This window comes from Lissotriton vulgaris, chromosome 2_1, assembly GCF_964263255.1.
Source record: "Lissotriton vulgaris chromosome 2_1, aLisVul1.2, whole genome shotgun sequence".
Lineage (NCBI taxonomy): Eukaryota > Metazoa > Chordata > Amphibia > Caudata > Salamandridae > Lissotriton > Lissotriton vulgaris.
In genome coordinates, this window is record NC_141687.1 from 1,844,837,469 (window position 1) to 1,844,854,566 (window position 17,098).

The window sequence follows — 17,098 nt, forward strand, 5'->3', positions numbered from 1 at the left end:
ATCGAACCTAAGGCCTACGAATATCTGTAAGATACTGGTGTGTCAGTAGCACCTCAAAACATTCTATAAGGTGCTCACCCCGTTGTGGGACGCCGCTGGCTCGTAAATGACATGTAGAGAGGAGTGCAGCGCCTGTCACCCTGCCTAATGCCTTTGATGGAGCCAGGGGTGCGAAGAGATAATCCTGGCACTGACTGAGCTCTGCTTCCAACACCCCCTCGGCGCCCCCTCCTCCCCCTCCCAGCCAAGCCCGCAGTCCGCTCTAATCAGGGATGAATCAATTATCACCAGCTGGCAGCACTGACTTCTGACTGAGGCTGGCTGCAGCGGGTACACGAGACCCTGGTAAGAGTACAATTAACACTATCCTTTGATGCTAAATTGAATCACAGTGCTTAATTTCCGCCGGTGGTGGGCATCGGCATTTATTCTTAGGGGCAGGGACTTATTTATTTATCAACATACCCGCCACTGTGAGAATGCAATCTCAGTTCAGTGTCCCCAATACCTTTCACCTTTTCTTACTAGTTTCAGCATCAAGGCAGTGCTCTTTATTGTTCTGTGTGTTTATGGAATGAATGTGTGGCACAGTACTTTGGCATCTCCAAAAATGATTTAAAAATCAACTTGATATGGCAAACCCACAGATTAACTTGGTGAGTACCTGTACTTATTTTTTTTCCATTTAAAGCACTGGTTATGACTGCGCCCCAAAAAGTGGTGCATTCACGACAGAAAATGCTATTGTATATGAGCCTTAATTTTTCACACCTTTCTTTTGTAAACTCCTGCCTTTCACAAATTGTCGTGAGGAGTTTAAAGTTCCCGCCCCACCGCGCGTTCATCTAAGCCTGCTATTGGTTAGTACTGCTGGCTGTTGCGGGGCGGGTGATTGAGGAGAGAGATGGAGGCACGGCAACATTCCTTCAGATACAGGAGCATGGAAGGTTGCATCCTGGCCTAGCAGACAACCAAAGTAAGCAGCAGAAAGGGCATTGCAAAAAAAAAAAAAAAATAGAAGAAAGGCGGGATAAGGGAAGGAGCTATTCAAGGAAATACTTACGTGTGGAGACGGAGATGCGCAGGGGCTGAGAAAGATGCACGAGACCTGCTGGGAGGGAGTCACAGGGCAGACGCTCCTGGGGCCGCGTGTTATATATCCACCTATGAGAGCTCCTCCCGCACTAAACGATGGGCGCCCCACCTGCTGGGTAAACTAAATAAAGATATTCAAACAGGAATTTATGGCGGATGGAGGGGACACGCTGCGTGATAAGACGCAAATATGGGCCTGATAACACGAATCTGATGGGTGGCTCCCACCCTGACGGCGCTGATGCTGATCGCAGAGGCGGATGCTGGCAATAAATGCCATCAGGGCGCCCCTGTACTGGCCCCGAGGGCAGATAAGACGCCAACATTTCTTAGTGGGCGGGGTTGACCTGGGAGTAAGGGGACGAGGGATTCCCCGCGCACTGTACGACTAGTCAAGCTACCTACAGGTTAAAACCTGCCACAGAGACATGTACGTGTAACGTACAAGTCGTGTGTAGTTATTACGTTAAAAACTCAGTTGATGCAGGCTGTGCAACCTGCCGTTCACAGGTTTTAATCCTGGTGAGGCTATTTGCCGAATTTTTATGTAGCAATCCGTTTAAGACAAGCACCTACGAGGACAGGGGGGGGGGTGGGAGAGGACACGGACGGCGGGAGGTGGCGGGAGAGGACACAGGGGGCGTGAGGGGGGCGGGAGAGAACACGAACGGCGGGAGGGAGGCGGGAAACGTGCCGGGGAAAACCACGTTTGCCGAATTTTTATGTAGCAATCCGTTTAAGACAAGCACCTACGAGGACAGGGGGGGGGTGGGAGAGGACACGGACGGCGGGAGGGGGCGGGAGAGGACACAGGGGGCGTGAGGGGGGCGGGAGAGAACACGAACGGCGGGAGGGAGGCGGGAAACGTGCCGGGGAAAAACACTCACGATGCCCAGGACAGCAGCAAGCACGGCCCGACCGGACCAGATTCGGGGGCGTTCCCGGCTTTTGGCTGACGTATCATGACGTAGCCAAAAGCCAAAGATTCTCGGGAACGCCCCCGAATCTGGTCCAGCCATGACGGACGCCTCTCTGTTCCAATGGCTAGCCTCCATTTATGGAGCTAGCCAATGAGACAGAGGGGCGTGTTCAAGGCACCCATACTAGAAACTACAGATTTCTCTGGAGGCGGAGCTTACAGCTCCGTCCCCCAGCGAAACCTAAAAAGGGGGATCGCGCCTGTCCATCTAACTATAGGCCCATAAGCCTTATAGATACTCTTCAGAAAATTATGGCGAGATTAGTGCTAGGCAGGGTAAACAGGTGAATAGATGAGAACGATATACTATCAACCTTCCAAGCAGGATTCCGTTCCTATGTTAGCACTATCGATCAAGTTTTTAGATTCACGATGATTTACTGGAACACTGTGGTCTTAGCAGGGGGGACACCTTATGCAGCATTCGTAGATCTTAAATCTGCTTTTGATCTAGTCCCCCGCCCTAAGATGTGGGAAACCCTGAGGGAAGCAGGGATGCCTACTGAAAATTGATCTTTTATAGTAAAAGTACATGAACCAACATATGCCCAAGTACGCTGGGGTCAGCAAGGTGAGCTAACAGACCGCTTCCCTGTGAGCAAGGAAGTAAGGCAGGGGTGTGTGTTGGCCCCTACCCTTTTCTCATTGTTCATAAATAATGGTATCTCATATTACACTGATTATCCCATGGATGCACTCACTCTTGCTGGACCCAGGATTCCGCTATTATTGTTTGCAGACGACACTTTAATTTTGTCCAAGACTCAATCTGGTACGCAACGTGCCCTCGATCGGTTCACTTTGTTCTGCAATGACCATGAATTAGTAGTTAACGTTGATAAGACAAAGTTCATGGTCTTGCACAAACATAAAGTTGTGATAGCTAGAGTGGAAATGAATAATGGGCCCTTGGAACAAACTGACTCCTTTGCTTATTTGGGCGTTACCTTGGGCAAACGTTTGAACTGGAAGCCACAGTTAGATCTATTAATACTAAGGCATAATCAATTAGCAGGTGCACGTTTAAAAGAATTCCGGCTGTCTCATACTAAACCAGTGAGACTGGCGCTATCTATCTACCAAGGGAAGGTTAGAGCTTCTATAATTTATGGGGCGGAACTCTGAGGGTTCGAAAATTTAGCTCCTTTGGTCTTAGCCCAGAATAAGTTCCTGAGGGCAATGACCGGCCTCCCTCAATCTTCCCCTCTTAGGCCCCTGCTTCTAGACTTAGGATGTACACCCTTTGAGGAGGCTGCAGGTTTCAGACCACTTGCCTGTTGGCGAAGACTTTGGACTACCCTGGAGCTTGCACCCTATGCAAGAGCCGTCAAGTCTATTAAAGAAGCTGATAAGTTAAACAAAATCTCCTGGTTACTAAAGATTACGGCACTGCTATTAGATCTGGGCCTTATTCACCTGTGGGTGGACCCGGAAGGGAATTCCTTCCTGTCAAAAAAAGGCTTGAAAGCCATTTACAGGGACAAGGTTTTTGGAAAGTCCCTGTCATCTGTTGCTAGTGGTTCCCGGACATCCCTCCTTTTAGATTTTAAGCGTGAGTAAAAGTTTGAGGCTTATTGGGACATTATCACATGTCCTGGTGATAGGAAACTTTTCCACCAATTTAGAATGGGAACACTCCCTAAAAAATTCTTTACCAACCGGGATACAAAATGTGATACTTGTTTAACAGAGGATGAGACCGCAATGCATGTCCTGTTAGTGTGCCCTGCTTATAGGGGCCCTTGTCAGAAATTGATCAACGCGGTTTGTAGATTGCTTGGTACAAGATCCTACCAAATAGCTCTGCGCATTCTTAAAACCGGAACCACTGAAGTCATAGTTATTGCCATGGCTAAGTTCTTGAGTGGGGCATGGGTCTCTAGAAGAAAGAACCGGCAAGGCAGCACGTAACCTGTTTGGTCTTTTTGTGGGTTCTCTTGAGTCCCCATTCCCAACAAAAAAACAGTTAACTAATTATGTCTATTTTAATTTCTTCTGTAACTCTACCCTAATATCCCTTGATTACGTAGTCTCCTTCTTATATTAACCCTGTTTTAAATTGTTTTGTGTTTTTCAATGACTTGGGGCCAGATGTAGGTATCCAAATACCGGTCGGTAACGGCCGAAAATACCGATTTTCGGCCGTTACCGACCAGTATTTGGATACTGAGATGTAGGGAATGTCAAAATACAGATTCGGTAATTTTACTGAATCGGTTTATTTACCGAATCTGTAAAATTACCGATTCATTAAAATTACCGAATCTGTATTTTGAAATGTAGGTAGCACTTTAAACAGTGCTACAGGGCTTTAAGGATTCGTTATTTACCACCAACTATTAGTTGGTGGTAAATAACGAATTCCTATGTAAATGCAAATATGTGCATTTACACCTGTGCCATGTGGCACACATACATGCCCTAAGCGCACATGGCACACAAGCACTAATCAGGGGTGCAACAGGGTGTCAAAGTGACACCTTGCCACCCTTGAATTTTTCTGTATTTACCGAATCGGTAATTACTGATTCGGTAATTGACATTCAATCCTATTGGCCTCCAGGCCCATAGGAATCAATGGCAAATACCGAATCGGTAAATACCGATTCAGTAAAAAATACCGAATTTTTACCTACATCTAATTTACCGATTCTAAAATACTGAATCGGTAAAATTCGGTATTTTAGAATCGGTAAAAAAGATTTACTTACATCTAGCCCTTGCTCTTTAAAAAATATTTTTGTATGTGATTTTGTCTTTTATATTAGATTGTACTGTTTGTATGTGTCTTTTATGATTGAATAAAGGTGAAATCAAAGTATAATATATCACATGTAAGATGTACAGAATGTGTATATATATATATATATATATATATATATATATATATATATATATGTGTGTGTGTATTATATGACGTCATCATTCTTGGATATTATGATAAAAAAAATATTTTTGTTGTTATTCTCATGATGTGTTGTTATTTACTTTTAAGTGTTTTCAGATTAGAGATTGAAATATTGTATTTGCCCTGAGAAAACGACAGGAAGTTGTCTCAAAACACTTCTTGGCAGCAGTTTGTTTTTATAGGACTTCGATAAAAAGCACGCTTTTAATCATAATGAATGTATCAAGAAAATGAGTTGAGTATCCCGAATCATTTGTGCTTAAGTAAATTGAATCATTTAGCCCAATGAATTCTGAATTCATTAACTTGGATGCCTCTCTGTTTGATATCACAAACATGAAAGCATGAGACCGCTTTGTTTGGCCTCTGAAATTCTGGGATACCGGGTGAATTATGCCATTAATTTCTTCAAATCCGTGGGTGTGCACTCCACGTCACAAAAGTTGTTGTATATACTGTACAATATTTTTTTTTGCTTCTGTCAGAGGAAGTATGGATACAGGCATAGTTCTTCACTAAACAAAACTGTCAAATTAGCCTTTGATGGTCAACACAAAGAAGGAATAAAGTCTGCCTTGCTACCTCTTGGGTAGCGGGCTAGCCACAGAGTCCACTTCAGAAGAGATGCGTTCAGATGCACTCTGTTAAATAAACATACAATACAATTCAAAGAGTGAAGAAATTAAAATAGTATGTCCAGATATATAATTCCAGCAAAAATGTGTGTTTTAATAGCTAAAAAGTATCACAAGCAAAATAACCAACAGGGGTCTGTAGTATACTATTCATGCTTAAAACAAACAGATTGTCCGTAAAGCAATACTAATGTAGAACTCGTAAATTAGGGTGGGGGTGCAGTAATTGATGTATTAAGGCAACAATTCAGCTAAATGTCTAGTAGAAATATAGTTGAGAAACCGGTCTGGGTGTTTGATATTGCACAGATTGCATCTTAAGCAGATAGAGGGAAGACTTTTCACAATCCCCTTGAGATATTGTTTTAAAGTTGTTCTTTTGTCTGGTGAACCATCAACTCATTCTAGTGGTGTGTGTGTTCCATTGCTTTAAAACTGTTCACAAAGGCTGTTTCAGATCACTCTGGTTGTTGGCACTGACTCATTTGACAAAAACATATTTTGTGTAGCAGACTTAGGGCTTGATTTACAGTTCGGTGCTGAAGGAAAATAGTTCAATTTCTGAAGGAATTTCTGAATCTGGACAAGAATCCACTGGTGGAATGCCCTCAATTAACAACAATGGACCTGGTTATGCGGGACAAAATCCACTTCCTCACATAGAGCTGGTTTTTGGGGGGGATTATCTACCTCTACCCAACCACAGTCTAATCCAGTCCTAAATACCCGCTATCTTAAAATTTTGGGTTAGACTGGTGAATTGCCTAGACCAGCGGTTGGGTAGAGGTAGATAATCCCCCCAAACACCAGCCCTATGTAAGGAAGTGGATTTTGTCCCTCATAACCAGGTCCATTGTTATAAAGTGATTTATGAGTGGAGGGCGACCTGGCTATTATCTTTCCCTCTGAAGCTCATTTTTGTTATTGAATGCCCTCAATATCAATATGCCAATAATGAAGGAAATCTGGCTGATAGATTCCCCTACAAAATTTGTAACTCCTCTAGCATTCGAACTACCCAGTTCTATATCGGGCCCTAAGTTCTGGATGTGCACATTTTTTTCTTCTGCATGAGATCTTTTTGTAGATTCTTCAAGAAATCATCACTCAGCTAGACTTTTATTTTGTACAGCCTATAAATGCCCCTATGCACTTATTCCAAACTTAGAGCTGGTAAGAGAATTAACACAAATATAAGTATTAAAAATTATCGTTGTAAAAAAAGAGCTTCCCAACATTAATGGATTTGAAAGCCACTATGTTAATGAGTAAACAGAGGCTGGGCGAATATGCAGCAATTGTCAAAACGTGGTGTCCTCAAGCAAATAAAAGGATCACACACAAAAATGTAAAACAAAATTCCAAGAATTATTATGTACATTATTTTTGTCATCTGTACAGTGCACAATAATTGTGAATGGGCTTCATGGTACAATTAGCCCGTTCTAGGTGTGACTACAGCACAAGTTTCATTTAAACGAAATAGTAGAATAAGATTTTGAGGGCTTTCTGAAGGCCATCAGTGAAGGAAGGGCTTTAATTATTAAATGGCAACTGGTTTCACTGTTTTTACTAGATTGTGGAGAAACAGATCTCCCATCTACTCCCATTCCAGCACAGGTTACAACCTGGAGTCAGAAGCTGGAGCATCTGACTAGTGACAGTGTGACAATAATTGGTGCCTAGCCTAACAATCATTTGTAAGTAATGTAAAACAGTGGAGGTTTCTTAGAAAAGGGCTTTATTTCGTTATTTTCTTTAGCCCACCACTCAGCCCTCCATCAGCACTTTGGACAAACTGGTTGTAATTAAATTAATATTGCCTGGAGACCCTCACGGGTGAGTAGTGCACTTCACAAATCCCTGATTGATTGATTGATTGATATTATTTTTGTAGTATGAGTACAGGACATTTGCATAATCTGGTTTGGATTTAACCATGGGCCCAATCACCACTGAGTGTAAAGTGGGAGGAAAAAGAGGAGAGTTCTGAATTGGTGAGAAAGAAGCATGCTTCCTTTTGAAACAGTAGTAACCTGTCAATTCTTGTGAGTGTGGCAATCTCAGAAGAGCACCTAGAACATTTACTGACTGCTCTCTGTTTTCTTTTTCACTGTCTTCACTTTCTCTGTGCCTCTTTTTTTAACTTCTTTTATCTCTTTCCGTCTTTGTTCCTTCCTTCTGTTCTATCTGCAGATCCAGCCCGCAGAACCCGCTCGTCTCTCACAGAACACACCACTGGAACACTGCTTCTCTATTTATGAGGGTACTATAAACCACCAGGCCCCAGATTTCCTGGCCTTCAAACAGCGCTACTGCCTCTCCTGGGGGAGTCTCCTTTCCTTCTTGGAGCATCTTGAAGTCTTCCTCAAAAACTATGCTGTCCCAGCCGCAATAGTGAATGGGGAGAAGTTAATGGAGACTCTCCTGAGCTTTGAACTTAACCAGCGGCCCACCCGATCTGACCTATTATCTGTGCTGGCCAACCGAGCTGCTATCAAGAGACTCTTGAGCCGCCCTGGCCAAAGGTATCGAGGACAGGATGGACTGGTTGCGGCAGCCACCAAGATCCAAGCCACATGGCGCCGACATCGAAACCGAAAAACCTATCTAGAGTATCGGCGGCACAAGTGGGCAGCAGGAGTAATCGCCATCTCCTGGTTACTTTTCATGCAGAAATCCCGTGTCAAGCGCATCCTCAAAGAGTCGCGTCAGAGGCATCTGGAGAACTTCCGTCTCCGAACTAAGGTAAGAGGGGTCACTGGAACAAGACGTCCTGCCCACAGATTAAAGCTGTTCTCTCACTTCTACTTACCACCATCCTACACCCACCCACTCATCATGTTCCATTCTTCACCACAGATCTATTACTGCATTGGCAAACGCTTCATGTGGTGTCCAGGCCTGAAGCAGCTGACATTGATAGAAATTGGGGTTTTTCTAAAAAAAGTTGAGGCTTCTTAAGGGCAAAAGGTCTGAGGCAAAGCGGGGTGCCTGACATGCAACTAATTTTGGCCCAATACTCCTGGTCTTTCAGAGGCATCTGCAGGCATGTTCAGAAATCTTTTTTTTTCCATTGGCTCGTCCACCTCTAACACTTTGAAGCTCTCCCACCTCTCCTCTTTCATTCCTCCTTTCATGCTGTTCAGGATTTTCCCACCCCTTCTTCTGCCCGCACCAGCTGTCGCTGCTTTGTCAACAACCATTTAAGTTTTGCTGACAGCCTTTTAATTAGCGCTTACCATTTCATTTACGTGCTTGTTCCTTCCGTTCTCCCTCTCTTAATTTTTTTAATTCATATTCCTTTAATTAAGTGAAGCCGCCACTAATCCCTCGTTTGCTAGTCGCGTCGGGCAGCAACCTAATTAAATTAATTGGGGTGGGGGAAGAGATGTTTTAAGAATGTAATTAAATCAATTAATATAATTTACGCCTGGTTTAACTGTACAGTGGCAACAAGGTGGGAGTGGAATAAAGAACAACGCCCTCAGCCTTGAGTCTCCAATCAATACTTTTTGCGCCTTTATCGTTTTATTATATTGCGCGATTAGGATTCTTTTTTCATTTCAGATTTAAAAGTCGTTTTGAACATCCGTAACTCATGGGGAAGACCTGATTCCTGCGAATTCTCGTTTTTTTACTCACGAAAAACGTGAAATAAATTGCAATTAACGTAACCTTGTATTATGAATCTATAATGGCATGTCGGGATTCTGTCAACACTTAAAACAATACTCGACCTCCATCATTGTGTCTCTGTATGTCGCCGATCCCCTATGTGCCATTATATGAATAGTATTATGTCCTCTTTTATATAAATAGCCTGTATTGCTTGCTTGACACAAGAGAGAGGCAATTACTTGCAATGTGCTCAATATTAATCCTATGATATTTCCTTTTTCAGCATCTGGCCGCTAAATGGAATCAAATGAAGGCTTCAAGGCGCACTGTCATTCACGTCCCATCATTAGGTGAGGGTGGTTGTTCGTGTTTGTTTTTTTATCTTATGGCAAAACGTAACTATTTCCCAGCACATCAAGGCTCACTGGTGGGGGGGACGGACCCACATGCCAGTTCAAATTGGCCTCGGCAGGGAAAATGTTCTACAGAGCAGCGAGAGCAATAACGCCGGGCCTGTGCACCAAATAGCTTTTAATTTGGGGATTAAGCAAATCGGGCTATTACGGAAGCGTGGTGGGGGGGCGGAGGAGGCAGCGCCTCTGTGCAACGACGTGAGGTGGTGGGTTTAATTTGCTTGTCGTTGTCACCGAGGCAGCGAGGTTGGGAGTTGGGCACTGTGCCCCCCTCCCTCCCGCATCCCCCCCCATCGCTTGCACATAGGCTTTGTTTTCCCCAGGCCCGGCCCGACGCGGCCAATAAGCCGAGATATTGCTTGTACACTGTTTTAATCAAATGTGCAGTCAAAACGATAAGCTACATTGTCTGAAATTATTTAGTTCTAATTACGAGCAGATGGGATGTTTTATTTGCACCCAGGGCGTCTGAGCAAGAGGAAATGCTGTGTGAACAGGAATAATTAAGAAGTTGAATAGTGGCTTTTTTGCGCCTAAATAATCTGCCGCTTCATGTTAATTAGCACTAATGCAATTATTTAATTACATTTATGAATTGGGGAACTTAAAAAGCTGTCGTTTAGCCGAGCAGCGGTAAAGTGGGTGTTTGAAAGGGACTCGAGAAGATTCCCAGGGAATGTTCCGGAATGGCGCCGTCGGCTTCTGCCAAGCGTGAGCTGCTGTCAGGTGCATTTCGGGAATAGGATGTTTATTTTTATTGCTTTTTTGTTGGTCATGTCGCAAATTAATTTTCCTCTCAGGTTTTTATAAGCTGTTCATAAAATGCACACGCCGAGCTATGTTGAGAATAAGGGACATGGCTTGGTGATGAATGCTTGATGCGTTTTAAAACTGATACAATGGCGCTCTTCTCAAATGACAAACTAAACAGGCGCCGTTGTTTTGTTTTTGTCAAAACAATGTGCCTGTGATTTACCCCAGATTCATCAAGGTCGCATTCTGCGAATTCCAAATTCCGATAATTACCGGATCGCCATTTAGAATTCGCAGAATGGATTCATGAAAAAACGTGATTAAAAAAAAGCGAATTGCAATCGGCCGCTATTGCCGATTGCGATTTTGCCAAAATCGTATAAAATTCGCAGATTCGGCCGTTTTCCATGTTGAAATTGCGATCTCGCAATTACCGAAATCGCTAATTGCGAGATCGCAAAAACGGGAAGTCGCATTCCGAGCACAATGATGACATCACAACCAAGAAGTAGGCAGTTCCCTCCCTCATTCTGATCCCTGAGCCTGAAAGTGGAAGCAGCACTGGCCAGATCTACTACAGACCACCTGCAGCAGCACACCAGGAGATAAACAACCTCAGAAAATGTTCCAGGAAGTATCAGGGAGCAGTGTCCTGGCCAGAAAAAGGAAAATTAAATTTTCCGAGCAGGAACTTGAGTACTTAATAGAGTGAGTGACAAAGGACCATGACCGCCTGGTCGGTAAGGATTCCCGGAGGGTGCCTGAGGCGGACAAGAGGCGTATTTGGCTGCGCATCCGCGCAAAGGTCAGTGCAGTGGGAGTGACCCAGCGCTCCATTGACTAACTTAAAAAGAGGTGGTATGACCTCAGAGGGCGTGCGAAAGAACGCATCGCAGAGAGGTTGGGGGAGCGAGTTGCAACCGGAGGAGGAGAGCCCACTGTTGCACCCAACACCCCACTGGAAGACCTTGTGGAGGACACCCTGAATCCAGAAGCATGCATGGGGGTTACCCGGCTGGACTCATCCCGACTCACCCTTACAATAGCCATGACTCCAGAGCTACCCATTAGACAACCCCAGTAATGCAGGCCATGCACACCAGAAATGCCCAATTGCATTGTGGGACTCGTAGTGTGACCACTATTACCAGATAGCCCCACACAGCCAGACCTGTCAAGTGAGAATCATTCCTAAAGCCAGTCAGGGAATGCAAGCCTGCATGCATGTAGCAACCTCTAATGTGCAAGAAACATGTCAATAATCATGGTCCCATTTACATCACAGGTGGCACTGAACAACCCAGCACCGACAGTGAGGCCCTTCACATCGATGAGAACCCAGAGGACACCGAGGGAGAGGGCCATCCTTCCACTCAACCCGGACCATCACAGTCCGCAGCAGCAGCAGCAGTACCACCTCCACCCCATTTGGACAGGGCCACCCCTGCAGCCACAGGTGTGGCACAACCACCCCATGTAACACCCATGCCAGTGGCACAGGCCACAACAGCAGCAGCCAGGAAGCAGACAAGGCGCACAGCCGACTCTGTGAGGGAGCAGCGCGACGTAACAACACGCGCTGGCAGGGGGGTACATGTCCCGGATCCTGGCCTGTCCATCGAACGTCGGATGCTCAGAGTCCACCAGAAGCAGGCACGTCACTTGGCAGCCATCCACCTGCAGCTGCACAAGACTGCGCATAATGTGGGCCAGCTCACTGATAGCATGCAACTCATGACCGCAGCTGTCCGTGAAAACAGCCAGGTCCTGCTGTCCCAGCAGGATGTCACCCGCCGCTGCCACCGCCAGCTGCTGACCCGCCTGTCAGCTTACACAAGATCAAATCATATAATAGGAAATCCACTTCCCAACTATCACGTCACTCCCTTGCGATGCAGATCCAAATGGTGCAATGCAGCCAGGACGTCGCTAGGGCACTTGAGCAAGTCACCACAGCAGTGCAGAGTCTGCCATGGCCAAGCTAGTCGGGGGATGATGCCAGTGAGGGCAATTCCAGCCACAACAGCCTGTCCTTGCCGCTGGTGACGGAGATCGCCTTAATTAACAGCTCCACTGTTTAACGGTGTTCTGCCGTTTTGACGAGCTCATTTGCATATTACCGCGGCGCTAGGCTGCAATAACGCGCTGCTACGCTCTGTTTATCTGTGTTGCCTGTGCTCTGTATTTTTGTGCCTGGTTGTGCCCTGTGCCGGCTCCACTGCCTTAGTGATAGCGTTTTTATGATCATAGTGTGCCCCAACCCGTTCTTCGAATTTGGGCTGACTGCCATTTTGTGTCTTCCTGTTGTTGTTGTTTTTGCCTCCCTGCCTTGATCTCTGCCCCGCTCCCGCCTCCCAGCTGCTCCTCCCTCCCACTGTTGGTCAGGCTGCACCCTTCCAACTGACCTCCGTGACCGTCCTGATTCCTTCGGATACGGTCGCTCCCCAACGCTACTCCCTGCCCTGCGAGATCGAATTTGGTATCGTAGCTGCCTGCATTGACCATCACCGCATTGCTTATTGCGCTAGATCGCCTTAATTGGCAGCTCTTCTGTTTAGCGCAGTATCGCCGATTTCACCAGCTCATTTACATAATAACGCGTCGCTAGTGCCAGTCTGTTGCATAGACCATTACTGCATTGCTTGCTGTGCCAATTTGTTGCCTGCACTGACCATTACGTCATTGCTTATAGCGCTAGATCGCCTTAATTAACAGCTCCACTGTTTAACGGTGTTCTGCCGTTTTGACGAGCTCATTTGCATATTACCGCGGCGCTAGGCTGCAATAACGCGCTGCTACGCTCTGTTTATCTGTGTTGCCTGTGCTCTGTATTTTTGTGCCTGGTTGTGCCCTGTGCCGGCTCCACTGCCTTAGTGATAGCGTTTTTATGATCATAGTGTGCCCCAACCCGTTCTTCGAATTTGGGCTGACTGCCATTTTGTGTCTTCCTGTTGTTGTTGTTTTTGCCTCCCTGCCTTGATCTCCGCCCCGCTCCCGCCTCCCAGCTGCTCCTCCCTCGCCCCTCCCCCTCCTCCATCCATTTATGACCAATGTCCTAACGCGCAGCGTCCACGCGCAGCGTTCGCGCCCCAGTCGCGCTGAAGGTGCGCCAAAGGTAAGCCCGTCTATGCCCGTCCGCGCCTGGACCGCGCCCAGCGCCAGACCCCCTGCCCCTCGCGCTGCCCAGCCCTCTCGCATTACCTACGATGCCGCCACCCTCCTAGCCCTTAACCCCGGTCGCGCCCCCAACTGCGTCCAAGCCGCTCCTGGACACACCCATGGACCTTTCTCTTGCTACTCCTGCAAATTCATCGGCACCGACAACATCTCCGCTACGACCACACCACAGATTCCCGACCCCAATCACCTACAATGCATCCTTCTCAACACCCGATCGGTCCACAGACATGCCATTGACCTATGGAATCTACTAGACACCATCTCTCCAGACGTCGCCTTCCTAACAGAAACATGGATGAACGCTTCCTCCGCCCCAGACATCACCATTGCCATCCCTGAAGATTATAAGATCACACGCAAGGACCGTACCGGCCACACAGGAGGAGGAATCGCTATCGTCCATAAAAAATCAATCCACATCTCTACCAGCTCTGACGTCAACCTCGCCAACTCTGAACACCTTCACTTCCAGATCCACATCGACCCCAAGACCACACTCGGAGGCACCCTCCTCTACAGACCACCAGGACCCCGCGCAAAATTCAGTGAAGACATCACGGACTTCATCACTCCACACGCGCTCCCCTCCAAAGATTACATCCTTCTGGGAGACCTCAACTTTCACCTTGAAAAGAACAACGACCACAACACCACCACCCTCTTGGACAACCTCGCCAACCTCGGACTTAAACAACTGGTCACTTCCCCCACCCACATCGCAGGTCACACACTCGACCCCATCTTCACCTCCAGCAATCATGTCTCCTTCAGCCATACTACGGATCTCCTCTGGACTGACCACAGCTGCGTTCACTTCACCTACAACAAGCCGAAACCCATCAACCACCTCCAACCAACTCTGCAAAGAAACTGGAACAAAATCACCATCGACCAGATCTCCTCATCGCTCCTTCTAAACACCCCAGCCCACTCTTCTAACCCAGACCAAGCCGCCACCAACTTCACCCTATGGTTATCCAACACCGCCGACACCTTAGCACCACTGAAAAAACGTCAAAGCAAACCTGGCAGCAAGAAGGCCTCATGGTTCAACGATGATCTTAAGAAGTCCAAGAAACTCTGCCGCTCCCTTGAAAAGGCCTGGAAAAAAGACCCAACCACTAGCACCAAGGACGCCTTCAAAAACGCCACCCGCTCACACCACCAACTAATCCGAAAGGCCAAGAAAACAGCATTCAAGGATCGACTAGACAACAACGCCCACAACAGCAAGGAACTTTTCAACATCGTCAAGGAATTTACCAATCCCTCGGCCAACTCCAACGACATCACCCCCTCTCAAGCCCTCTGCGACTCCCTAGCCTCATTCTTCCACAACAAAATTGCAGACATCCACAACAGTTTCGACAACCAACCCGGAGACCAACCCACCCAACCATATGATGAACATTCTCCCCCCTTGAACACCCTTAACGACTGGAACCCAATCTCCACTGAGGACACCATCCGCCTGATGAACTCCATCCACTCAGGATCCCCCACAGACCCATGTCCTCACCACATCTTCAACAAAGCAGACTCCGTCATAGCACCGCACCTCCGAGACGTCATCAACTGCTCCTTCAACTCCGCCACCTTCCCGGAAAGCTGGAAACACGCTGAACTCACCGCCCTTCTGAAAAAACCCACAGCGGACCCCACCGAACTCAAAAATTACCGCCCAATATCACTCCTTCCTTTCCCGGCCAAAGTCATCGAGAAAGCTGTCAACAACCAGCTCGCCGCTTTCCTCGAAGCCAACAAATCCCTCGACTCCTCACAATCTGGCTTCCGAGCAAAACACAGCACTGAGACCGCCCTCATCGCAGCCACAGACGACATTCGAACACTACTGGACAATGGAGACACAGTCGCCCTCATCCTCCTCGACCTCTCTGCAGCCTTCGACACAGTCTGCCACAGCACCCTTTTACAACGCCTCAGAAACATCGGAATACAAGGAAAAGCACTTGAATGGATCACCTCGTTCCTCACCGGAAGAACCCAGAGAATCCGCCTTCCACCATTCAAGTCCGAGGCCACTGAAGTCATCTGTGGCGTTATATTAATAACAATTCGTAAGAGAGGGTCCGAGGGAGGTGTTTAACGACCCAACAGGCTAATACCCCCTGTGTAACTACTCAAATAACAACAAAGCCTGTAGGTCAAGTGGTGCTGAGATATATCAGTTAACACTGGTGTAATTGCATAACAGAGTGAATTAAACAAAGACTATCAACTGTTGTTGATGAAGTCCTATCAGCCCACCATGTGGCGGAGCCTCATCATGTAGGACTTCCGAACCTCAGTCTGTGTGCGGTCGCCCAGTTGTATTTTAGCGACGCATAACAGAACTAAGGTAAGGTCACCACAGTTGTTAGTACATAGGGTGGGGCTGATGTGTGCAGTGCAAAAAAAAAAAAAAAAAATATAAAGTGAAGTGAAGTATATTAAAATGGCTATCAAAGCAAACAATGACCTTTATTAGTGTTTGCCTGGACGTCAGATTAAAAAATAGTGTGAAGAACAGTGTGAAAAAATCACTGTTAGACTTGCTTGGTAGAGATCCAAAGCGATCTAGAAAGGGGCCAACATGTTTCTGCCTTACTGTGAAAAGTCACTGGCATTCGTCAGGGCCAAGCTCATAGCTGCTACTGCAAGGACACTATCATACGTGATGAAAGATAAAGATAAGAGTGATCAATCAAGACCATCCTACCGCATCTTCTTGGTATTGCTCTATTGATGCAATAGGACTTTCCTATAGAAAAACGTGAAAAAAGGAAGAAAACATAGTAGACATTACATATGTATCATCCTCAACTTTACATTAACGTTAGGTATTATGTAAAAATTATGCAAAACCAGTGAAAAACAAAATAACCTCAGACTAGACCATCGCTAATGTGTGATGGTCTTACACATAGTGCGTTGTGTCACCAAAAGAATCATTAATATACAAAAGTATAAGCACTTACCCAACAGTGTGTGGGAAGTGGACCTCACCTCACCCGGCAACTGCTCGGAAGAATAAGGCACCGCTCTAAACATGTAAAGACAATCTCTATGATAGTTGCATGTCTTAAGGATATGACCTCAGTATACTGTTAAAAAACCACATAATTTCTGATCTGTCCACAAATTGTCCCCCACTGGAGTATCAGGTGGCTACAACAAATAACTAGGGCAACTAACCCCTTCATGATAGACAAAAAGGCGCACTCCAGTAATGTCACTGCACCTACTCATGTCTATTGAAACAGCAGAGTGGAATTGCTGTTTCCAACCTAATTAGCAAAGTGTCAGGTAATGTCCCCACCAGTACTAGTCTGTTTCTCACATGGAGGGGCCCAACTACAACTAATTCCCTATTAAGTCAAGAGTAAAGGGGCTAATCCGGTCTTACCTGTCCGTCGGTACCTTGCGGCGGAATCACGAGCCGAAAGGGAGGCACCGACGGACAGGACGGGCGTCTATTTATAGCGCCATTCATTGCCTGATTGAATTCAGCTTG

The 17,098-nt window shown here is 46.4% G+C and overlaps 1 protein-coding gene across 1 annotated transcript in view; it reads left to right on the forward strand.

Annotated features, from left to right (window-relative positions):
• The window catches only part of IQCH (IQ motif containing H), a 1,013,078-nt gene that overhangs the window by 484,208 nt on the left and 511,772 nt on the right, over window positions 1-17,098 (forward strand). Inside the window, exons 9-10 of the mRNA XM_086958009.1 lie at window positions 7,814-8,365; window positions 9,522-9,588. Of these exons, the coding sequence (XP_086814135.1) occupies window positions 7,814-8,365; window positions 9,522-9,588 (619 nt within the window). The remainder of the gene's footprint in view (window positions 1-7,813; window positions 8,366-9,521; window positions 9,589-17,098) is intronic.